General features: G+C 48.7%; 2 protein-coding genes and 1 pseudogene across 4 annotated transcripts in view; all 3 read right to left on the bottom strand.

Moving 5' to 3' along the window:
- Positions 1-209: 209 nt before the first annotated feature.
- traf3ip2a (TRAF3 interacting protein 2a) lies at positions 210-5,548 on the bottom strand (the record flags this gene model as incomplete). Its single annotated transcript, XM_080023963.1, has 10 exons — positions 210-503; positions 1,073-1,147; positions 1,874-1,978; positions 2,100-2,168; positions 3,404-3,492; positions 3,585-3,638; positions 3,798-3,985; positions 4,090-4,231; positions 4,666-5,136; positions 5,533-5,548. The coding sequence occupies 10 exons, from the start codon at positions 5,546-5,548 to the stop codon at positions 357-359; spliced, it is 1,356 nt and encodes a 451-aa protein (XP_079880089.1). The 3' UTR covers positions 210-356.
- Positions 5,549-6,735: 1,187 nt separating this feature from the next.
- Positions 6,736-10,843, bottom strand: LOC307247843 (putative G-protein coupled receptor 139; annotated as a pseudogene). Its single transcript, XR_013844781.1, has 5 exons — positions 10,826-10,843; positions 10,419-10,517; positions 9,915-10,117; positions 7,994-8,105; positions 6,736-7,744 (listed from the first exon to the last, which is right to left on the bottom strand). The product of XR_013844781.1 is annotated as a putative G-protein coupled receptor 139 (transcript).
- Positions 10,844-12,725: 1,882 nt separating this feature from the next.
- Positions 12,726-24,536, bottom strand: part of fynb (FYN proto-oncogene, Src family tyrosine kinase b) — a 76,270-nt gene continuing 64,459 nt past the window's right edge. The window contains exons 8-14 of one of the 2 annotated variants that reach the window (XM_080024635.1): positions 21,865-22,029; positions 20,981-21,136; positions 19,392-19,571; positions 18,894-18,970; positions 18,323-18,476; positions 18,088-18,219; positions 12,726-13,579 (exon numbers count right to left, since the gene is read on the bottom strand). In XM_080024635.1, the coding sequence (XP_079880761.1) occupies positions 13,371-13,579; positions 18,088-18,219; positions 18,323-18,476; positions 18,894-18,970; positions 19,392-19,571; positions 20,981-21,136; positions 21,865-22,029 (1,073 nt within the window). In that variant the 3' untranslated portion in view covers positions 12,726-13,370. The remainder of the gene's footprint in view (positions 13,580-18,087; positions 18,220-18,322; positions 18,477-18,893; positions 18,971-19,391; positions 19,572-20,980; positions 21,137-21,864; positions 22,030-24,536) is intronic. The other variant, XM_080024634.1, reaches the window with a different exon arrangement.

Raw genomic sequence — 24,536 nt, 5'->3', positions numbered from 1 at the left:
CCAGAGGACACGCTCGGTACTTCACGAGGACCTTTCCATCAAACCCCAACAAGTTGTTCAATTAGAATTTGAATGATTTTCAGGGACTTTAGTACTTTTCTCTTTATAACCCCGCTCTTTGAATTTAAACGTCATAAACGTATGGATCATTAAGGCTAACCCATAGTCACCCGAATGATCAGAAACACTTTGAATTATGTGTCGACAGATAGAATATATGTATTATATTGTACAATCAGTGATGATTCAAATAAAATATAAAAATATTGTTTGAAATCTCAGGAATGTCTTGTCATGCCCAAACTGTCCAGATGTGATGCTGTTGGTTTTGAGGGCTCGCGCAGTGAGATCCCTCCTCAGAGGGGCCTCACGGTGAGGGTGAGGCCCCTCCCCAGGGGCGGGGTGACGTAGCGCTCCTCTCTCAGGAGCCTCAGCAGCAGGTCCTGTGTGTCCTGGGGCCAGCGGTAGAGCCTGGTGCTCTGCAGCCAGCTGGGGACGTGCTTCTGCAACACACACACACACACACACAGTGGGTTCACCATGGCAACAAGACCGTCGGCACGGCAAGAACACAATCACAACAACAAGACCACCCCCACAGAGCGACTTATCAAGTCAAGAGACTCAACCATTACAGTAACACGGGCACAAGCCCATCACCAACAGAACAGTTAGCTCAGCCGGTCAAGTTGAGCAAAGAACATTAATTAGCGGTGAAATGGAGATTAATTCACCTCTAAAAGTGAATATTTATGATTCAGAACGATCTTTGACATTTTTGGGTCATTTCCTTCATTCATGAATACTGTACTTATATTGTCATTTTATACTTTATTACAATTAAACATATGTTCGTTTTCTCTCACGTTATCCTTCTTTGTCATTGAAATCATGTCATATAATAAAGGTTCCTCGTGCTGAGTGTCGAGCTGTGGACCAGACACTGTTAAAACCTGTATTTATAGCAGTTGTAGGCGCGTCAGGGCGTGGCAGCGCGTCAGGGCGTGGCAGCGCGTCAGGGCGTGGAAGCGCGTCAGGGCGTGGCAGCGCGTCAGGGCGTGGCAGCGCTCACCTTGCTGGCAGCTGGAAACAGCACCGGGACCAGTCTGAAGTTGAGGCAGCGCTGCTGAATGAACTCGTTCTGGATCTGAACCCAACCACAGACACAGCGGCACAGTGACGCTGCTTTCAAAGCACAGCAGGAAACATTCCTCCCACGTAATTGTACAAAACAATAATAAAGACATTTTGGGACCTAAAAACTGGGTCATATGCCAAAAAAAGGTTGAGAACCCCTGCTCCACATATACAACAAATAAACTCAAACATTTACTTTGTGTGGTTGTGTTTTCAATGTGTTGGTTCCAGTGTCACTTTGAGAGAAGAGCTGGATCCGTTTGTTGTGTCACCCGGAGGCTTTTATTTTATTAAAAAAAAAAAAAAAGGTGGTGTACATTGTTTTATGACATCTTTTTATCTTCATATTGCAAATCTGTATTTGAACCTAATTTAATATTTAAACCCTTGACCGTTAAGCCCGTTACGCTGGATTTATATAAAAATAAAATAAATGAAGTCAAAGTTTGACTATTTCCTGCAAAGAGCAGTAGTTACAGCCTCGAACCACAAGGGGAGACATTGCAAGCAGATACTGGAGCTGCAGAATTTACTTTGTTTAATTTTTTTTCTTTCACGGGAGTTAGTGTGAAAGTTTACCAAAAAAAAGAATGAGCTGGCTCATCATATATTTGTTACGGAGAGCAATGTGCCCAGCGCCCGGGGAGGGAACCAGCTGGGGTTTAACCACCGGAGACGTTGAATGGAGGTCGTGCAGTGGAGGGGACACCTGCCCAGGAGGGAAGAGGGGACTCACCTGGTTGTGGATGTACTTGGTGTGCAGGCCGTGCTCGTCCTCCCTGTCCCCGTCCACGTCCTCCTTGTATCTGGGGCTGATCACCACGATGATCAGCACCGATTTCTGCAACGAAGCGACAGAGGATTCTGTGTCTCACGGCTTCAGCGAGTCCCCGGAGGCGGAGTCTCCTCCACCTCGTCCCTTTGTTCTCAGTGTTTTTGGGGTAAAAGTGAAGCAGCCTCACGTCTTTCAGGAAGCTGTCCATCCACTTGGTGATGTCCATCCTTCGCACGGGGTTATCGAAGATATCGATCTGGCAGCAACACAAGGTCAGTACGTGGTTTCAGTGGCGATTGATTGATTGATTGATGAAAAACTTGAATCTGAAACATTCAAGATGCCCTGGAAACCAAAAACCTGGTTCCAATCAAGTGAAGGTGGCCATTTTGAACAATGTGTTAGTTTCTATTTAGGGGGACCTGTTATGCTCCTTTTAACACAAGTTACTATCGCTCTCTGACGTCCCAAAAATGTTTTTGAAGTTTTCTTTACAGAAGGTAAATGGCGAGCCAATGGCGTTTGAGCATGACCTCAGGGTTTAGTTGAATTTACTCTGTAAACTTTCACTGATTTCACCTCATCAGTCCACCAAAATGAGTTTTTCAGAGAGATAATCAATCCAGTTGCTGAATCTTCACTCATATAAGAGCAACGAGGCCTCATTTAAAAGTTTGTTCTGACTTCAGGCTTGTAGGAGACACAGACACTGCACCGCGACGCACCGGGACTCTCACACACGGGGATTTTTTGTTTCATGTAAAATTCGGAAAATAAAATAAAATCAATGAAATAGTTCTACAATAAAAGCACACTGTTTTTATTGGTGTTGTTTGCAGAAATGCACAGCGGATGGGCACCTCCTTCTAAAACACTGAAACGGGGTGACTGGGTGAAGCGCTCAAGATCCAGTGAGGTGTCGGAAAAATAAAAGCCGCGCAATGGTCATTTTTACCCACAGAAATACCACAACGTTTTTCGTATTACATGGAAACATAACTTACAGAAACTGTAATCAAAGGTAAAAACTCAATAAATAAATGAGGTGCCCGACACGGCACCAAACGGCCGCCCGTCACAGAGTGCAGCTCTATTTCTACAGACAACACGGTGAGTTCTACTGGTAAGTTTAAACTAAACTAGACCCTGTGTTTTGCTGCCTACAGCTATATTTGTTATTATTGTTATTATTGTTATTATTATTATTACAAATGAAGATTCCAGTAATTGTATTTATCATTCAATTCAATTATCATATAATAAGACATCCGGTGAAGTTTTTGTGCATTTCATTGTATTTAATTTAATGACTTGAATATCAAATTTCTTATACAGTATTAAAACTTTGAAGATAGTATTTGAGGAGTGACAAAAAAAATGCCCTGAAAATTATTATGTAGAGTCTACAGTATATTTATATTAACACTTGGTCAAAATGGCCGACCAGCTAATGTTCAGGAACCCGGTTTGCGTCGCTGGGACCGAACTCACAGCTGCTTTGAATCCCTGCCCCGTGAGGAATTTGGTGAAAGGAATCATCTCCTGCGCCGTGTCCACGGAATAAGTGATGAAGACGTTCCCTGAGACGGAGGAGAACAAACACCGGTGTTCACCAGCTTCACAGGCCCAAGGGCTCAGACACTGACTCCATATTAGGACAGGGGTTCCCCACCTGCAGAGCCCGACCCCCACAGGGGGTACACCAGAGATCCCAGGGGAATGTTTCCTAAAAGTCCAGAAACCCACACGAGTCTCAGCTCAAACACAACCAATCCACGACTACATGTTCTAATGCGGATTGCCATTGGACAGGGTTTGGTTTTAGGGGTTTCTGAGGTAAGAGGAAAGGTTGGGCCGCCCTGCATGAGGGGGCAGATGTACTCACGGCACTCCTCCGGCAGACTCACGGTCCTCCTGGTTTCTCCGGACCGAGGCCTGGGCGCGGTGCCCTGCGACGTCTCCACGCTGACCTCCCCCATCAGGCCTCCGGGGGTCGCGGCGCGGGGCGGCGGGATAACAGCGGGGGTCCTGGCGGCTTCCAGCGGAGGAAGCCTGTCGGGGGGAGCGGGATTCCTGCAGAGGAGAGCCAACAGACCAGACGGAAAACCCATTTCAGTCGGCGCGGTCGGTGAGACGCCGCTTCCTGTGTTTGCACCACGGGGGATGTTCCCTCTGACCAGGACGGAGGCTGCCGCTGCCGGTGCCGCCCGTGCGGGTCCAGCGACTGACGGTGATGGCTGCAGTTGCCGTGACGGGCTTCATCCACGGGCGGCCGGCGACGGCACGGCGGGACACACGTCCCGAGCGCTGGAGCTTGACCTGCGGAGGAAAGATGCAAGTGATCACCGTCAGGAGGCGATCGGGCTGCACGGCCGCCCTGACCTCCACCTCAATGTTTTCAATGTCACACATGGGTCTCACTGCTTTCAAATCTCTTTGACGTTCTAGTTCCCATGTCACCATAAAGGCCTCCAGTCCCAGTTAATGTTAGACTGGATTTTCTATTGTGAAGACTTTAATGTGCTGTTGGAGAAAGAGGCACGTGTGGTAGGTTCTACTGTTCATCTTGATAAAACAAAGAAGAAAACACGTTGGTTTTTTAAACACATTCAGCCATGATAATAAAAGATTTTTAGTTGAAATGCCTCTTACTCCCCACAAGAGCCGAGAAGGCCCTCCAAGCTCTTTGGACGGGTCTTTCTTTCCCTCCACCTTAATGACGTGGTGTAGTGGTGTTTGAACAACGTTCTCACGTGGTGTGTTTGCTGGGTGTTGGGCTGGAGAACAGGGAATGTTGTTGAAGTCGGACATGAGAGGAAGAGGAGTTTCCAGCGACTCCATCTCCTCCACCGAGTTCTCCTGCGGCACATTCCAGGACCCCTGACGGCCCCCGTCGTGGTACCGGTGGTGCGCCGGGTCCCAGTCCGGTGCCCCCGCCCAGGCTTGGGACCAGTTATCTGCCGGGCGACACGACTCCGTCACCTCCAGATACGTGGCCGGGCGGCGGTGGAACGGGGGCTCGGGGCCGAGGCGGACCGGACGGCCCCCCGGGTCCGGTCGTCCCCGGAGGGCCTCGGGGCGGGGCAGCCGAGGGTCAGGGAGAGACCCAGAGGGCTCCTCCCCCTGGCCCTGGCAGGACTGGCAGGACGGCCAGACCAGGTCCAGGGAGGACTCCGTCATGGAGTCGTCCGTCTCCACCGGGATGCTGCGGTGAGGACAAACCGCTGCAGGGACAGAAAGACACAGGTACAAGCACAGGGAGAGGACGTCTGTTTGGGCTTCATCTATTTAATAATCTCTTCATCAGAGGTTTTTCGTTTGTTTGGTGTTTTTCTTCTAGGGAAATCAATTTAATTTCAGTGTCTCTCCTGCTTGAATACAGGTCAAATAAGAATCGAATGTAAGAAAAAGAGAAAAAAAAAATACAGTATATAAATAGATATAAAAAAATATATTCTCCTCGTATATTTGGGTTCCAGCCTTTTGTGAACAGGATGAATAAAAAAATGCACATTGTTTGTACATTGATGAGATATATATATTTTTTTTTCAGGACTCGGTCCAGGCCCCCGGGAGCCGTGATAGCGTTGTGCCTGGGTCCGGGTCAGGGGGCTCCTCACCTTTAAACGAGTCCATTTGTCCTGGAGCCACTGGAGCTGAAAGACGGCGGTGACGGAAGAGAAACAGAAAAAACACTTCAGTCAATCATAATAATAATAATAATAATAATAATAATAATAATTATTATTATTATTATTATTATTATTATTATTATTATTATTATTGTTATTATTGTTATTATTAAACCCAAACCTGCTCCAAACAGGATCATTACACCAACACAACACAAGTTTTTAGAATGATATTTATATTGAACTATTCAGCGTTCAGCTGGCAGAGACACCAACCACCGGTATGACAGAGGTTTAATGAGTAACTCACCTGACGCCAGGTAAACCAAGTGTTTCAGGTGTTTGGTGCCTTGTTTGAAGCCCGAGCCCTGGTCCCTGGTCCCTGGTCCCTGGTCCCTGGTCCCTGGTCCCTGGTCCCTGGTTCCTGGTTCCCGGTGTTACTTTCACTCTCACTGCCGCTCAGGCCTCAGCGTTGAAACCTGTTGGGGAACATTCCCAGCGTCGCTTCCTTCGAGGAAGAGCAGATTCGTGTGAAAGGAGGAGGCGCTTCAACGGTTAATGCAAATAATGTTTCAGAGTCCAGAGGCAGACGGCGGCCAATCAGCTTCCAGGTCTGAGCAGCCACAGCTTTTAACCCTGGAGAGGCCGGGCGGGGGCAGAGGCTCGGCGTGTTTTTACTCTCTCTCTCGGTCGTCCTCAGACGAGCTATCAACCAGAACGAAGGAACAGAAAGACAAACGGACATTTCATGGACAGGAACACAGATTCACAGATTGAACGATCACTCCGTGTCCAATTTGAAAGTTTGAAAGATTTATTTGATGACATTACATGGACGACATACCAGCTGTTCTTTTCACTCAGACAGGAAAGGGGTTTAAATGGTTCCATGGAAACGCTCAAAGTGATCGATGAAGTCATAGACAGTTTTCTGAAAATCTGGAAGGGCTGAAAAAGGTTTTCCTGGAGGTGACGGAGGATACAAACGAGGGAGGAGGGATCAAGCCGCCATGCGTCAGCGCGGCAGAGTCCACGGCGTCCGGTGCAGTTTGGCCAATCAACAATCCCCCTGAAGCCGAGGTGTCAGCGGCGACACCGCAACACGATTGTGTTCATTTGCCTTTGATTATCTTCAAAATAAAAAAACCTCCCGTATGGCTGGGACCGCCCCCCGACCCCCGCGCGCGGGCCTCAATCGCGGGTGCGTTTCAGTTTGGTGAGCACCACGGTCACCGGGTCCCGGGGGGGTGGGGTCTTGTGTCCCCTCACGGTGAACACCTTCATGGTGGTGTAGGTGAGCGCGGAGCTCAGGTCGCGCGTCCCCGACGTGCACGCCAGCGTCTGCAGCAGCTCGCGGCGGAACCTGCGGCTGACCAGGCAGTAGAGCAGGAAGTTGGTGGAGGGTTGGAGGTTCTGCAGCATGCCACATCGCTCGCCACGTTGATTGCCAGGCTGTAGTCGTTGCGGTCGAAGGCCTCGTCGTTGTGCACGGTGCGCAGGATGCAGTAGGTGATGAAGCGCGGGGAGCTCAGCACCACGAAGGCGGCGGACACGGTTCCCAGCAGCAGGAGGGTGCGGCGCACCATACCCTGGGTGCTGCGGCCCCCCATGGCCCGCCGCTCCTCCTTGGTGAAGAGCCGGCTGGCCCGACTCAGGTGGTACCCGATGAGGTAGTTGAAAAGCATGACCAGGACAATGGGGACGCCCCCGGACAGGATGGTGGCCACCCACACCAGCGCCGTGGAGTAGGCCTGGTTGCGGTAGCGGCAGCGCGACACCGTGACGTTCTCCCCGTCCGCGGTGCGGTTGACGGGCATGACCACGTTGATCCAGCCCATGGGCACCGAGGCCAGGTGACACACCAGGATGATGGCCGCGCACGCCAGCTTGGTGACGCGCGCCTGCGAGAAGTGGCGCCGGGCGGCCGTGCTGCGCAGCACCAGGTAGCGCTCGATGGTGAACACCACCACGATCCAGGAGGAGCTGTACAGGGAGCCGTACTGCAGGAAGCCCAGGACGCCGCACCAGGGGTAGGCGTGCCAGAAGGGCTGCAGCAGCCAGAAGGCGAGGGTCAGGTCCAGGAGCACCACCCACACCAGGTAGAAGGAGTCCACGATGGCCAGGCAGCTCAGGTAGACCCGGGCCGTGTCCGACATCCCGCAGTTACGGAAGCAGATGATGAAGAAGGTGAAGAGGTTCGCTGCGAGAGGTGGAGAACACACGGGCTCTGATCAGCACCAAGAATAAGTTCAATCCAACAAGTTGTTGGATGCACAAGACGGCGATTCTGGTAAAATAAGTCTTCATCCACCGCCGGCACGTTGCGCCCCTTTGCACCACGTCTAAAACATCCTGATGCAAATCACCCGGGCCGACGCCAGACGATGGAGAAAGTTTTTGGTCCCAAACCCAAATGAAAAGACACGCGAGCTCGGCACAGAGTACGAACCTGGAATACCCAGAATGCAAAGCAGCGGGTAGTAGATCTTCTGAGTCGTGGTGAAGACGGCGGCACCGGCGTCCTCCATGTTTCACTCGACGCCAGGGAGCAGCGCACGGACCTGCAATAAAAACCCTTTAGCGCGGCGAGCCGGGCGTGGTTATCGACGCCGGTGGACAAACAGAGGGACGGGTGTCGCCCGGAACACGCTCAGCGGATCGATCGGGAAAAAAAAAACAACCTTTTTCCATTTAATGGGTTTAGGATCGATCAGGGACGGAGCCGTTCCATGACGCTCATCGATGGCTTAAAAAAGACAAGAAACCACCATCACCACCATCACCACCATCACCGCCTCAACGCACACAATGTTCAATACTCTTGAGAAATTAACATTTGGGTGGTGCCACGTCGCTTCTAAATGCGATCCCGGTTTCCCCGCCACACGGGGGTTGATGCTTTTTGCCGTTTCCCAACCCCGCCGAAGGTTGTCGCCGCCCGATGTGTCGTCGTTGTGTTTCCGCGCCAATTTTGATTCAAACAACTCGTGACTCACGGGGGAATCCGCTGAGTCGCTGCAAAGTCAAGACTCGGTAACGTACGGTACTTAGATGGTTCTCCACCTGAGCCGTCCCCTTCCAGTGGACTTTACACTTTCACTACATTTCCAAGCAAATGCCTGAGCTGCTCCACTCGCTCTAACCTGGAATAAAAGGTATTTTTTTTCTTTTTTTTTTACCAGCACTGAAATCAGTTCGTCAAAATCTTGCTCCTATCAACAATGAGAGGAACCGTCAGAGGAACTGAAACTGGATGGTAAACTTATTTTGTTTCTTTATTCCATATTTGATGCTTCGTTCTGCCTGCACTTTACTAGTCTGCGTTCGGCGTGCGCGCCTCTACGCCGCGTTTCATTGGTCGGTGGCGGGGTCCGCCAGGCGCGCAAGAATGGAAAGCCAGCGAATGCAGTGAATTTTGTAAAGCGCCGCCGCTTGTTGTGGTCAGTAAACCCTCCACGCGGACGAACATTCACAAAACATTATATCCCCAGAACCACCTCAAGAGAACAACAAACAAACAACAGATGAACAAATCTGGATTCTGCTTCAGTTTGACTCCGTTCGCAGGTTGATTATTCAACTTGTTTCATCAAATGCTTGTTTAAAGTTCAACGCCGCCATCACCGGGGGAAACAACGATGTGCACTTTAAAATAAACTCTCGTTGATTTTTAATTTAGTACTTTCCAGTTGTTCATCTCACCTTTCCTGGTATATTTGTGATGTATCAGTACTTTTCTCCTCCTCCTGTAGTTTTCTCCACCTGATGACTGAAGCTCTTATCTGCGGTCGCTCCATATAAATCTGCTCCTAATGGAGCTTTTCTAGGAAACCAGCTGCACATCAGGAGAAGCCGGTCGCTGCGTATTCCAACGTACAGCTCAACGCAAACACGGCGGCTCCTAATGATCCCACGTCAACAAACCTTTCGCTCGAGGTTGATTCTGTGCAACTTCACATCAAACTTTTCTCTTTGAAACGGAGGACGTCCGTGTGAGACGGTGAGAAGCAGACTCAGCAGGGGGTCCCTTTTAAAAAGGATGGGGGGGGGGTCAGTTCTGACTCTTGTAAGTTTGTCTCAACATTAACCAGAGCTCTGCGGAGACCTCCGTCCGCCTCCGTCAGAGAAGCAAGGATTCAATTGAAAAAAAAACACTTTTTTTTACTCAAGTCGTGACTGACGCATTGTCATGTTTCATATTAAGAACCTTCCAAAGTTTTAAAATCAGTTGGGGTCAAGAAGCCAGCGTCACCAGAGGATCTAAAATGATTCAGTGACGTGATGTTATTCGGTGACGGGCTCCGCTGCTGTTGAAGGTGTTGTTGTGCAAATGAGGAGGAGGCGCGAGAGTTGATATTAATATTACTCACACAGCGTTGCATGTCAGCGGTCGGAGCTGCAGAGACGTCCGCCGTGCGCGATGCAGCCGGTGTTATGATGCGGAGACGTACACCGCCTCCCAGACAGACACCGCCTTCCAGACAGACACCACCTCCCAGACAGACACCGCCTCCCAGACAGACACCGCCTCCCAGACAGACACCGCCTCCCAGACAGACACCGCCTTCCAGACCTGGAGGAGGAACAGAACTCACACCCGACTGTGACCAGCCCCTCACTCATGGACTATCATACTCTGATGGTCGATTAATCCATTATCAGAGTTGATTAATTATTCAAATAATCTGTTTTAACATTACTCAACTCATATACATTACATTCAAATCAGGACCTTGGTCTACATTATGTATTAGTAGTGTACTGTACCCTGTGTAGTAGTATGTAGTTGTATATATTTAGACCGCTGTAAAATCAGGAGATAAGGTACAAACTGAAAATGAAAATCAAAAGTCATCAGAAGAAGTCCTCATTACCGTTCTTCGTCTTGTTGTCCCAGCAGCACAACGTTTTCAATCTCAGAACACAGTACAAAGATTTGGACACAATATGGATGTGGAAACAAGTAACTGGTCCTGAAAAGAGTGAAAAATGTTTATTGTTCTGGGATTTCAAAGCCAAATCACCGGATGGACAAAACAGGAAAGGGCTGGAAATGAGGAACGTTCCCAACATTTAAAAATCATTGAACCATACAAACAGAAACAAGAGGCTGCAAACACCCGCCCAAAGCGTCGTTGGGTGAAGCCCCCCCAAAACAAAACACCTTTCAAATGTTGATTCTCTTCACATTTGAACATTTTCTTCCACCTCGACCCACATATTCTTCTTTAAAGGAATGTACATAGAGCAGAAGTAAACGATGATATTCTCTGGTTATTACCTGGAATCACAGTTTTTCTTTCTGCTTTGACGTCGGGACAGAAACAGTAAAAACTTGATGAAGGAACTTTGTGAAAACCAAAGAGTTTAAATACTTATAGAAATGAAGTTCCGTCAGTAAAACATAAAAAACATGAAGTAACTCAACAGGAGTCGGGGTGGAGGTTTGGGAGGCGGGGCCACGGAGCAGGCGGCGCAAGCGGGGACGTGGTCATGGGGGCGGGGCCGTGGGTGGGGGTCGCTCTCCAAACCCGACCCGACCTCAGTCACGAGCAACGTCAGGTACAACGAGGACTGAGGCCGCCCCGCGTGGACGCGGTGCATTGTGGGTCGGCGGACATGTTTTCCCGCTTCCTTTGCTTTCCATCCTCAGAGACAGTTCTGGAAGAGAGAGGAGTCCAGCGGGTCCAGCGGGTGCAGCGGGTGCAGCGGGTGCAGCGGGTCCAGCGGGTGCAGCGGGTGCAGCGGGTGCAGCGGGTCCAGGTCCCTCCCGGGCTCCAACGTCCTCCACAAACTGTGACGTTTGTAAAAGAACCCGAGGAACCCGTGACCAGGCGGGTCCCATCGCACGGAGCCGCCGGGAAGGAGCGAGGGCCACGGCGTGCAGGGCTTCCACCTCCCTTCCAATCTCTTTGACGCTAAACTGTCCCCAAAGCAGCTGCTCCGCCTCCATGACCGGTCTGGAGGCCAGGGAACGCTGGTAATCGGGTGATGGGTTGTTATTCTGTGTTGTTATTGTTGTGCAATGAAAGCAGAGACAGACAGTTTTTCAGGGGGGTGGAGATCAGGAAAAGGCTTTACAGTTTGCCTTTAAATCAACGGCCGAGAAATAAACAAATAAGTTACAGGAGGTGTTTATGCTTTATCAAAACGAGAATAAAAACAAACAACCCTTCAATGCAATGTCGAAAAACCCCCAATACAGGAGCTGTTTTACACTTGGAGACTCTCACCGTCCACAGGCCTCTCTTCCTTCATGGTTTTGGCAGCTTCACTTCATCCTCAATGTTCACGTTATCATGGCTGGTGTGCAGGTCCAAATAACAAATCCAAATATATTACCAATGTAAGTGAATGAACAAAAACTAAAAAAGAAACCCAAGGCTTTTCTTATTTACATCGAATACAGGCGTCTTGCTGCAGGGTACAACCCGAGCGCTCTCATCTGTCCGTTCGCCGGCGACGCCCCACTCTACGTCACGCACCGTCAGTTCTAAAGGACAGAGACGCTTTGTGGGAGGCCAGCGCTGAGGACACACCAGGACTTTGTTTTTCATTTTGTCACAAGTTTCCCCGTGACCTGGTTACACATTCTGAACAGGAACGGCTGTCGGGCTCAGCCTGCCGGGGCGTCCGCGCCAGGGACGCGAGCCCAAAGCTGGGACAGAAACAGGAAGAAGCCGCTTGTGAAATGGGAGATGAGTGAATTATGAGCGGAGAACGGAACTCAAACAAGGGTTCTACTTTGTACTGAAGCTGCATGGCAGCGGCGCTCTGCCTTCTGGAACGTGGTGACAGGGAGGCTGCCCCACCACAAACACACCTCAGAGAAGTACATGGACATGGATGCTTCCAGGTACACCACGGCGGGCGGTGGCTATCGGCAGGGGTGTCACCAAAAGGTGCGTCTTGCCCACCCGATCAAAAGTTAAGAAAAAAAAAAAAAAAAAAAAAAAGACGGGATTTCCGCTCCGCGTCCCCGTTCCTCCTTTCTCCAAACAAAACAAATAAAATCAGTGTGTTTTTATTGTAGATGTATTTATTTTCCACCGTTTCCTGAATTGAATGAAACGAAAAAAGAGCCCTGTGCGAAACGGGGAGACCTTCTCAGTCACCTTTACCCCCCCCCCCCACAACATGTGAATATCCCCAATCAACATTTCTCAATGACCCCCCCCCAGTGAAAGCAGCCTACAACCGGCTCTGAGACACGCAAAGTCGGTTTCAACTTCGCCCCAAAAATAAAAAAATGACGTGATTAATAGTCGATCAGATAAGTCCTTGACTGCCCCCTGGAGGAGTCTGGGTTATTATGGGACCCCACGTTTGGCGTGTGTGGGCCTTACCGTTGGGGTTCACGTCCTTGCGTAAAGTTGTTTCCTGCTCCTCGGTGTCTTCACTGTAACAAGGGAGACTTGCCGGTGCAGCGCGGTGGAGCTAAAGAGGGCGTGGACAGGTTCCCTGGACACAGGTTCATCAACATCACATCCTGTGTTGATTCACCATCGGGTGCTGTCCACTCTGCGTCCCAAGTTCTGTTCCAAAGTTCACATGAAGCCAAGAAGGACTGCAGTGCGCTGAAATGATCTGGCTCAGCCCAAAACATCCAGGGTGCATCAGTTGGTGATTCGCCAATAAGTGGATGGAGCCAGATATCCCAGAATTCATTTCACCAACACGGCTGCAACAGAAGGAAACCTGACCCACTTTGTTCTTCCGTAGAACTTGTTCTCCCGAGTTCTTGCTATCGATAAACGGCTCTGATTAAGACCTGGTCCAGGCTGTTCCAGGCCTTTCCAGGCCGTTCCAGGCCAGTCCGGCTGCGTTTACAGGTTGTCCCCAGGCTGGTACTGGGGCTCGGTGGCAGTGAAGTAGTCCTCCAGGAAGGCCTGCAGGTACTCGAAGGTGGGCCTCTCCTCGGCCTCCCTCTTCCAGCAGGTCACCATCAGCTCGTGCAGGGACGGGGGGCAGTCCTGGGGGCACGGCATCCGGTATCCCCGCTCCACCTGCTCCAACACCTCCCGGTTGTTCATGCCTGAGCGCCACACAAACACACAGGACAGAGTCGGAATGAATCAACCGGAGAGTTCCGCAGAGATTAAACGCTTCAGCACAAACAGCGATGGTGCAGCCTGTGAGCTGGAGGAGGTGCAGCAGCGCAACACAACATAAATACTCAGAACACTCCTGCGTCTCTCTCAGGGCTCCCTGCACCGCCCAGCACCTCCTGTCGCTTGTTTCTTTCTCATTCGTTCATTTGTCTGATTTTCTTCGGATCTAGATGGAGCTCGAGCGGAGGAGAGTGGGTCGGACACACCGACAGAACCCCCGACACCGGTTACAAGGCGGATGCTGAAACTAATGCGGATGCTGAGAACGGGATAGAAAGATAGATAAGAAAGAAAGAAAGATAGTGTACTCCCTGTACACACATGACTGTGTGGCCAGGTCCAGCTCCAACACCATCATCAAGTTTGCTGACGACACCGTGGTCGTGGCCTGATCACCGACTGCGATGAGAAGGCCTACCGCGAGGAGGTGGCTGACCTGTCACTCTGGTGCCAGGACAACAGCCTCCACCTGAACGTCAGCAAAACCAAGGAGCTGATTGTGGACTTTAGGCGTGGATCACAATCGAGGACGCACGCGCCCTTGTGGATTAATGGGACTTCTGTCGATAGGGTGAGCAGCTTCAGATATCTGGGAGTCCACATCACAGAGGACTTAACATGGACTGTTCACACAGACACTCTGGTGAGAAAGGCGAGGCAGCGTCTCTACCACCTCAGGCAGCTGAGGAAATTCCGGGTCTCGTGAGGATCCTCAAGTCCTTCTACTCTGGAGCAGTGGAGAGCATCCTGACAGGCAACATCACTGCCTGGTTTGGGAACTGTACTGCCCAGGACAGGCGGGCCCTGCAGAGGGTGGTGCGTTCAGCTGAACGTACCACTGGAACTACCCTCCCCCCCTTGCAGGACTTATACACCAGGAGGTGTAGTAGCAGAGCCCGTAGGATCATGAAGGATCCTCATCACCCCAACAACGGACTGTTTCAGCTGCTGCGGTCAGGCAAGCGCCTCCGCAGTCACACAGCGAGAACAGAGAGACTGAGACGGAGTTTCTTCCCTCAAGCCATCAGAACTGTCAATGCTGACCTCACCAGGGGTCCTAACTGAGCCATGCACTAGGCTCCACTACCTACTGTACTGTATGTAGCATACTGTACCGCATACTGTATCACTGTTCAGGGTTGTTCGTGATGCCGTATTGCTGCGCCGTACTGTTGTATACTGTGCTGTATTATCCCAAACACTACCTCACACTATTCACATTCACATGCCACTTTAATTCACATGCCACTTTAAATGCACATATCTGTATATACATAGACATATTCCTTCAACCTATTCCATTTTATTTCAATTTATTTTTTATTGTATTTTATTCTATATATTTTTTATCTTATTCTATAAGTATTCCACTTACTGTATTACGTTTTAGGAGTCAGTTAGTCGGTCTATTAGAAAGGAATTTTCTACTTTTTATTTTTATTTTATTTTTGTACTTTTTCCTAGGACTTATTGTGTGCTATCACCGGGTGCGTTGCATTACATTTCACTGCATATATGTATGGAAGTATGTATATGTATGTGACAAATAAAAATCTTGAATCTTGAATCTTGAATCTTGAAAACAAATAGGGTGGAACAGAGCAGCATGACATGAAAGAGGAAAGTAGGAATTGGAACGGAATATTACGGGATGGCTGATTTTTCCACCTTTTATAGTGGGAAACCGTGCAATTTACTGAATTTCCACTAGGGGGCACGATTTCTACATCCATTACGCAAAGCTCGTGAAAGCGGCACTGACGTAGTTACATGGTCGTGTACGTAGTCACAACATGGACATTCCTTTTTACTTCAAGAACACATTTAAATAATATGCCAAAATTTAATTACAATTAAATATTCACATTATTTTCTAAATGTTTATACTTTAATCTAAAAGTCTCTTTGTCGTCCTAACTACAATGAATCCTTTTGTTTGAAGTGGAACAGAAATCTGAATCTGGGTCACGTTCATTCACGGTCGTCTAACTCAACTGTTTTCAATTTAAATGCAGATCGCTTGTCCAAAAGTCACAAAAGCTCTGCGTTACAGCTGTTATGTGTAACAGCTGTTTTGGGGAAGCCACAGAGCCCCTAAACGGCCTCGGCCTGAGCCTTTACACGACAGAGAAAAAAAATATCAGTTGACTGGAACATACTGAGCATAAAATACAGGTTTAAAAGGAATCATACGGGTAGAATGAGCTGCTCTCACACATGCACTGCAACCTTGAGGATCCGGACATGAGCCGAGGAGCTGTATGAGTGAACGCAAATGTCCCACTCAGTTGGACTGGACCGGGAAAATGTGTTGAAGTGCGACATATTTACATCTCTCTGGTCATAATGTCCGGTGAAAATAATTTCCTCCGAGCACAATTTGAATTAGTGCTGGTGGATCATTTCCATAAAGAATTCCCCGGATCAATTCAATTCCGCGCTCGGCAAGTTGCAACGGAAAGCCAATCGGTTTGGACGATCCAAATATGACCTTTCACCTCTGACCAATCACCTGTTTTGATAGAGAACAAAGCCCCGCCCCCTCCCTCGTGGACAGGTTGGTTGTAAACGCAGTAAACACACGGAGCGGAGACGGAGCCTCAGCCTCCAGAGCTCCGAGGAGAAGCAGGAAGATGAGGCGTCGTTGGGACACATGCATACACAGTTTTTTGGGATATTTAAGTTCCGACCCGAAGCAGACGCTAAATATTCATTGTGAAAACACCACAAACTTTATTTAGACCTACCTGCCATATTTTTTCTTTTTGATTTGATCAAAATGTTATTTTAGTGAAATGTTAAATGAAGTGGCTGTACTTGTTACTTATCGTTCACGAATGGAAGTTATTTGATTTCAAGTCATAATATTCAAATAAATTATTTTTATTTATTTATTTTTAAAATGGCGTTAACTGACGGGACTAATTTAATTTTAAATATTCAATAAAAAATATTATACATCTACATACCTTGATTATGTCATTCTCTTTAAACCTGCTTATCGAATGTTTTTAAGATCAATAAACACAGATAATATTTGACCAGAATCTCTCCCGTTTGTCCGGGACGTTTAAATCTCCCAGGACACGTGGACCAGCACCAATTTCTTTGAGCGGAAACTCCGACCCGGACTTCAGCCAGCCGGCACTCTAGTACAAATCCTGCGTCGTGTCAGATGGAGCGTTATGTGTGAACAGAGCAGGTGATTGCCTTGAGAATTCACAGCGAGCGGGTGGGGGTGTGGCGTGTTGATAGTGACATTATCAACGCGCCCACTCGCCGAGGGTGAAGAAGGGTCGCGTTTTTCTTCCGGCCTTGCGCTGATCATCTGGTTCCGCTCGTCAGTTGGGCCCTGGGTTGATGCTAATATGTAAATCTACATGGCTACCTCAAAATCCCGGCGTGAATTTTACTTCCTGAACCCGTATTTACCACTTCTGGCAGAACTACACTAAAATAGGCTGCGCTATGCCACAGTAAGGCTGAGACTAAGCTACTCAAGGCTCAGCCAGCCCTCAGCTCGGCCCCCACCCACAGCACATCTGGACCAACATGTGTTTTCCTTCAACGCATGAAGTCGGGTTTTAAGTAAACTCTGTGCCCGGCCCTCTCGCTCTCCAACTTTCTCTATAGGTCTCCCTCCCACTCCCTCTCTGTCTTGATCTGCCTCTCCAAATCAAGTTGTCCCGCGGGCGAGCCACAGATTAGAGGTTATCTCAGATCCTGGCAGGGAGCGGGAATGTTCCTCGAGCCTTCTACCCTCCACGAGGGGGGAGGGGGGCTCCTTGAGTCACCACCCAGTGTTTAAGCCGTGGCAGCCTCCTCAGGGCGTAGTGACAGTTGGGGAGGTAGGCGTACTGCTCTGTATGAGTCAGTGAATGTGAGGCTTGTAGTGAGCGTTCCGTAAACCAGTCCTATTCGACCGACAGCGCTGGGGCCAAATGTAGATCCGCCTTTTGAAATAAGGCGGAAGGTTAGCAATGAAATGAAAAGAGAAAACACCACAAAAAGTGGACCATCGGTTCAAAAATAAACGGCTACTAATGGCTAAATGTCCTCCAGTAAAAAGAAGCAGTTTCCCCCTTAATCCCGCCCACTGACATCTCAACCAATCACAATCTTGGCTTTCTTTTATACTGTTGTTCATTTTATAATGGCTGCACAGGACAACAACAATCAACATGGACACCGCTTGGCATTCTAGGTTTGTTTTGATCGGATTATGAACGACTAGTGCTCCCTCTAGTAGTTGAAAAGAACACACAGGAACTTAGAACATCCCGCGTCCACATTGTGCATCAATGTCCAAATGGATCAAAGTCCCAACCGACCCTTCCATTTAATCCGGAAATACATCAAATCGTGGAGGCACCACGGGGTCTTTAAACCCTCCCCCATACCACCCTCCGTCCCATACCCCTCCCGTCCTCACCCGGGTAGGGCACCCGGCCCTTGGTGACCAGCTCCGTCAGCAGGATGCCGAACGACCACACGTCGGACTTGATGGTGAACTTCCCGTAGAGCGCAGCCTCCGGTGCCGTCCACTTGATGGGGAACTTGGCTCCTGCAGGACAGAGCGATTTGTTTTGTACCAAACTGATTGAAGCTTCTCTTAGATAAATGCTGCATAAACATTGTGGCAGAATGTGTGTGTGTGGAAGCCTCACCCTGCCTCGCTGTGTACTCGTTGTCCTCGATCAGCCTCGCCAGACCAAAGTCAGCGATCTTGCACACCAGGTTGTCACCGACCAGGATGTTGGCGGATCTCAGGTCTCTGTGGATGTAGTTCATCCTCTCGATGTAGGCCATGCCCGCTGCCACCTGCGCAGACGGAGAGAGGAAACCACGAAAAACAACACAAAAAAATTGATCAATTTGTTGAACCGAGTAAAGTGATAAATGATCAAAGACGCATCGCTAACACTAAAATAATTCCCTTTTTTGAAATAATCTCTACTCCAATCTATTCTAACCAAGATTATGTAATGTGTTCTAATATAACCGAATATTATCTAACGCGGTTGTTCCCAAACCCTCCGTGCAATACCTCTGGAACCACCTAGGGAGCGGGTCCCACACTTCAGGAACCACTGATCTGACCAAACAAAGACGGGTCTATCCCATGCTAAGGTTCCACAACATAAAGAAACGTAATATAATGTTATCTTAATGATCCTAATCCAGCCTTAAGAACTGTAACCAAACCAAAGCCTGTTCTGACCGGTGACCGGGTCGTACCTGAGCGGCCATGTCCACCAGGTTGGGCAGCTTGAGCGCTCGTCCTTCTCCGTCCTTCAGGAAGTCCAACAGGCTTCCTGAAGGAAACAAGACAGTTCCACTGTGACCGAACCGTTGAAAGCCGGAGAAGACGGCTGCCGGTGTTGCCCCAGGTTGAGAGAAGCAGCTGCTGACTAAACAGCAGTAAGGTCTGTAAGGATGTTATACAACTCCTCTCATGGCTTAAACATCCCTGACGCTGTTTGCTTTCTATCTTCAGTTTTTATCTTATATATTATATTCTACTAGTGTTGGATTCCTCTGAAGGTTGAGCTGATGCCTGCACGGCAACAAGGTCCAGTTTCAATGTTCTGGTCTCTCTCTCTCTTATTCCCACACACACACACACACACACACACAATGTAAAAGACAGAACTATTATGAACATGTACTCACGATTGTTTCTCTAAGTCTTTTGTCCAGGTGTGTTTGTGTAGGTGTGTGTATTTGTGTGTGTACCTTTGCCCATGTACTCGGTGACGATGTAGATGGGCTCCTCGGACACCACGGCGTAGAGCTGCACCAGTTTGTCGTGTCGCAGTTTCTTCATGATCTGAGCTTCCTCCAGGAACGACTCTGGAGACATGGTGCCCGGCTTTAGCGTCTTCACCGCCACCTTCGTGGTGCCGTTCCAGGTCCCTGAGACAACCAAGCAACCAAGCAACCAACCAACCAACAAGCAACCAACCAACAACCAACCAACCATCCAACAAGCAACCAACAAACAAGCAACCAACCAACAAGCAACCAACAAGCAACCAACAAACAACCAACAAACAAACAAGCAAGCAAACAACCAATCAACAAACAACCAACCAACCAACAAAAAAGCAACCAACCAACCAACAAACAAGCAAGCAACCAACCAACAAACAAGCAAGCAACCAACCAACCAACAAACAAACAACCAACATTAACCAACCAACCAACCAACAAACAAGCAACCAACCAACCAACAAACAAGCAACATTAACCAACCAACCAACAAACAACCAACCAACCAACCAACAAACAAACAAACAACCAACAAACAACCAACAAACAAACAAACAAACAAGCAACCAACCAACAAGCAACCAACAAGCAACCAACAAACAAACAAACAAACAAACAAGCAACCAACCAACAAGCAACCAACAAGCAACCAACAAGCAAACAAACAAACAAGCAAGCAAACAAACAACCAACCAACAAACAACCAACCAACCAACCAACAAACAACCAACAAACAAGCAACCAACCAACCAACCAACAAACAAACAACCAACATTAACCAACCAACCAACAAACAAGCAACCAACCAACCAACAAACAACCAACATTAACCAACCAGCCAACAAACAACCAACCAACCAACCAACAAACAAACAAACAACCAACAAACAACCACCAACCAACAAAAAAGCAACCAACAACCAACCAGTCACAACCAATCAATCAACAAAGAAAGAAAGAAACCAGGAAACAAACTAATCAGCATGGCCGCCTCCTGAGGTGGAATGTTTGTTTCTGAACTCAGCCCTAGTTGGCAGTGAGGTAAGAGGGTGGAGGGGGGTTAATTCTAAAGTAAGCCCCTAAATCCCGGAGAAAAGGCTTCATTAGTGACCCAGCTGGGTAGTGTGTTTGTAAGGGTGTTTGGGTGGGGAGCAGTACTGGTCACCCGCTGGGTTCTGGGGTCATAGGATCAGTGGAGATTAGTTGGACCCCCTCCACCCATGATAACACAACAGAACAGAACCTCGGCTTCTCTGTCAACAGAGCAAACTCCTGAATAGAGGTCGATGTTTAAATTCTCTGTCAGTGGATTGAACGTCTTCTTTTGTGGATTTTAAGACAAAACAAAAGAAGAGCGTCTGGGGGTGAAGGGGACGCCCAAGAGTAACGGACAAACAAAGCTTTTATCGCTAATTAGAAAAAGTTTAAGTATGTTTTCCTAAACTTGGGTGAAAAACTGATGGTCACATAGACTTTGAAAAGACACCCAGCAGTGAGAATCAAAGGAAGAAAAAAGGAACCAAAGCTGGTACATTTCTTGAGGGTTTCCTTACCAAACCAGACATCAGCAAAACATCCTGCACCGAGCTTAACCTCCAGATCAAGGGAGTCTCTCTGGATCTCCCAGGCATCATGAGTCAGGCCCACGGTATCGGGGATGTAGGTCATGCACACGCCAGTTAAGTTAAAACACAAACCATCTGCACTCTCTACAGGGAGTGAGGGAGGGAGGGAGGGAGGGAAGGGAAGGGAAGGAGATAGGGTTAGTGACTAGGAAGTAGGACATGCAATAGGGAGCATGGGAGGACGCCACGCTTGCACCGTGACAGCAGAGTCTTCTGGACTTCAGGGACCTCCAAGGAGATCTTAGGCGCTCCCACCCAATAAAATAATAATCAGATTGGGTCATATTGGAGGGAGAATTGACCACGTTTCCCAACCTCTCCCAAGAAGAGGAAAAAGATGAATCAAGGCCACGAGTATGTGGCTTGAAGAAGGTCCAGGTTTCTCCAGGCTATGAAGGCCTCAATTCATCCTTTGTCCTTCTTTGAGCTGTTTGTACAAACACAAGTGGTCTCTCCGTTTAAGGGGCCAGATTATCATAATAGCAGGTTCCTGTCAGCAGACCAGAGTCTTGAGACTACCAAGCACCTTGTCCATGAAGCACCAGATGCAACCGCCTTGCCTTTCGGTAAGACAGGTATACCTTGATGTCTCTTGTTGGAAGCTGTAGTTCAACTTGCTGTATTACATTTCTTTAGTTTATTTACACAAGCCTGACATCATAATTACTTGAGAGGACCTGACAACCTTTGTTTAGCACAGATTATTGGTTTGAGATCCCGGGAGTCAAGTCACGCGTCTCTGCTGCCTCGGTGCACGTGGCGCTCCCGTGCGCCCTCGCGGTCGGACGCCGCGGGGGAGTTTGGTTCCGTACCCATCCAGACCTCCCCAAACTGGCCGTTGCCGAGCCGCTTGATGAGCTGCAGTGACTCCCTGGGGATTTCCCACACGTCTTTGGTTTTGACGGACAGGTCCGTCAGGCGGGGCATCCCCTTGTGGCAGGGCACCACCAGGCGGCAGCAGAGGCCGGCGGCACGCTCTGCATAGCGCGCACGCAGCGTCAGCACAAAGCACAAAAGAAGAAGAGCAGAAGAAGAGAGATGGCGTTAAAGAGAAAGAGTTTGCCTTGAAACATCCTGAAAGAGACAGGAGAAGTGAAGCTGCAGAAGGAGACAACTCATAAAGCGACAGTAAAACACAGAAAAACAACTCTTAAAGCGACAGTACATGTTTCCCCTGTTCTTCCACTTCCAGGACTGACTCCAATTCTGGACATTCTGGACTGATTCCCGGTCACAATGTCAAATAGCGTTTAGGACAATGCCTTCCTGATGATCATTACTGGTTATACAGTGGTAGCTCTTCAAAAGATTGTTGTTTGAATTAATTATTTTCTTCTGATATACAACACAGCCTGTGCAGATGCAACAAAACTACAAGTTGTTTTCTGTCTCCACATCCCATTTGAATGAAACCAGAATGGACTTTTTTATCGTCACTTTTTCTGTTGCTGGTGTAGGTCAGGAAGAAAGTATGAGCAGACAGAGCTTGCTGTAAAACTGGATGCTCTGCTGGCAACAGCTTCAAGGAGCGATGAAGAGCGAAGTGCAGCTGGTGCGGGCCCTTTTAAGGGTCGAGGTCATTTCCCCGAAGTTTGGAGAAAATGTTGATTCTCGCCAACTGTTCGGTGCAGCGGTCCAGCCGTGTTGACGACGTCGAGGGGAAGCAGCTTGTTACGGTGATGCAGTGCCTCCGAAGGCCGTCCATTACAGTAGATGTGGATAGATGTGCATGTCGCGAGAACACTCTAGTCAAAGGTCAAACATCTGACTCCCACACGTTTTACGATAATGTTGGTAATTGCTGAGAGATTGCCGTGGCTGCCACTCCAAGGGGAAATTATGGTCAAGTCTGGAGGTGGACCGCAGTGATTTTATGTAGCTGCGATGCATTAAGAGGTACTTTATAACTGGAACTTAATAGTCCCACGTTTAGACAGTCTGTAGCCCCGTGTTGGCATTGTTTGGCATATTCCGACCATGTCATCATCCCTGACATTAAAACCAAGCATGATTTCACGCTCTCGTGGAGGAAGGTTGCCGTATTTGCCCATCTTAGAATTGGTATTGAACTGGTGAAGGGCGTTTGCAGTAAACATCCTCCTGAACGTCAGCCTTCTGCCAAACCCACCAAGTGCTGCCGGGCGTCTGTTGAACATCATAAAACCGGTCAATACAGAGACTGGTCTCCCTGCCACTGTGACCGCCATAAAACCTACAGTCACCATGGGGACCGTCTCCACACAGCAAGCTTCAACACAGACACCCGAAAAAATATACAGCGCCCTATGATACAGTTCCAGGGTCCCGGCCATTAGTCACACATAATGGCTTGAGCACACCACCGTCTACTGGAAGTTAATGTGCTATCGTCAAATTATTGGGTCGTAATGCGAGTGGCGCAGCAGGGGAATGGTAATTCTAACGACCACGGCAGAGAACTTAAATGCCTCGTGGATTTAAGGACGATTCCAGCCCAGAACGCTCGTTGCTCGCCGTCACTCAGGGTGATGTGTGCAGTGTTGCACAAGTCATCCCGGATGTGTTTCATATATTTGACTTTATCTGTATGTTCCTTTAACCGGTCCAGCTCCTGGTGGATCAGGGAAAGCTCAGACAACACACACAAAGCAGAGGAAAGCCACCGGCAGCACATGAGCTCTGTCAGGGATGAAGGTGGGTGGAGGTGGGTGGGGGTGGTGAGAGGTGATGGTGTGTTGTCGCCGCCGTCCTTCCTCCTCCACTGCAGCGATAAGGAACGCCTGGGGCTTAATGTACCGTGAAAAAAATACATAAACAAAAGAAATCCATAGAGTCCATTTTAGAACGAGAGAACGTCGATATGTCAATGTGCCGAGTGGAGCAGGACAGAATAATACCACAGATAAAATGAGAAACATAGAGGGAGAGAGAGAGAGAGAGAGAGAGAGAGACAGCACAAATCAGGTCACACAACAAGATCTGTGTCATCTCGTTAATATATCATTCTTATTATTAAATAAGAGAGAGAGAGAGAGAGCGAGACACACTCATTAACCAGGACATGGGGAGACAGGACACGTCAGGACATTGTTTTACTGTGGAAACAGAAATGAGATTATGAAATCAGCACCTGTCTCCCTCTCTCTCTCTCTTTGCCTGGCTGTCTGTCTCTCTCTCTGTCTGTCCCTCTGTCTGTCTTTCTGTCTGTCTCTCTGCCTGTATGTCTGACCCTCCGTCTGTCTGTCTCTGTCTGTCCCTCTCCCTGTCCGTCAGTCTGTCTCTCTGCCCGAATCCGGTTTTCCATTTCAAAATACTTGTGATTAATTAAACATTTGTTCCGCCAATGCACAAGTTAGAATAAAAATAGAGGGAAAAATAAAAGAATACTTGTGCAAAACCTCTCTCTCCACATATATACAGCACACATCTCTCCATCTCTCCCTCTCTCCCTCTCTCTCTCCGTCTCTGGAATTTCGGTGAATGCTCATCCTGCTCCAAAATGCAG

The sequence above is a fragment of the Zeus faber genome (assembly GCF_960531495.2).
Source record: "Zeus faber genome assembly, chromosome: 2".
Classification (NCBI taxonomy): Eukaryota; Metazoa; Chordata; class Actinopteri; order Zeiformes; family Zeidae; genus Zeus; species Zeus faber.
The sequence above is the reverse complement of the archived record's forward strand: the minus strand, read 5'-3'. Positions and strand labels throughout refer to the sequence as shown.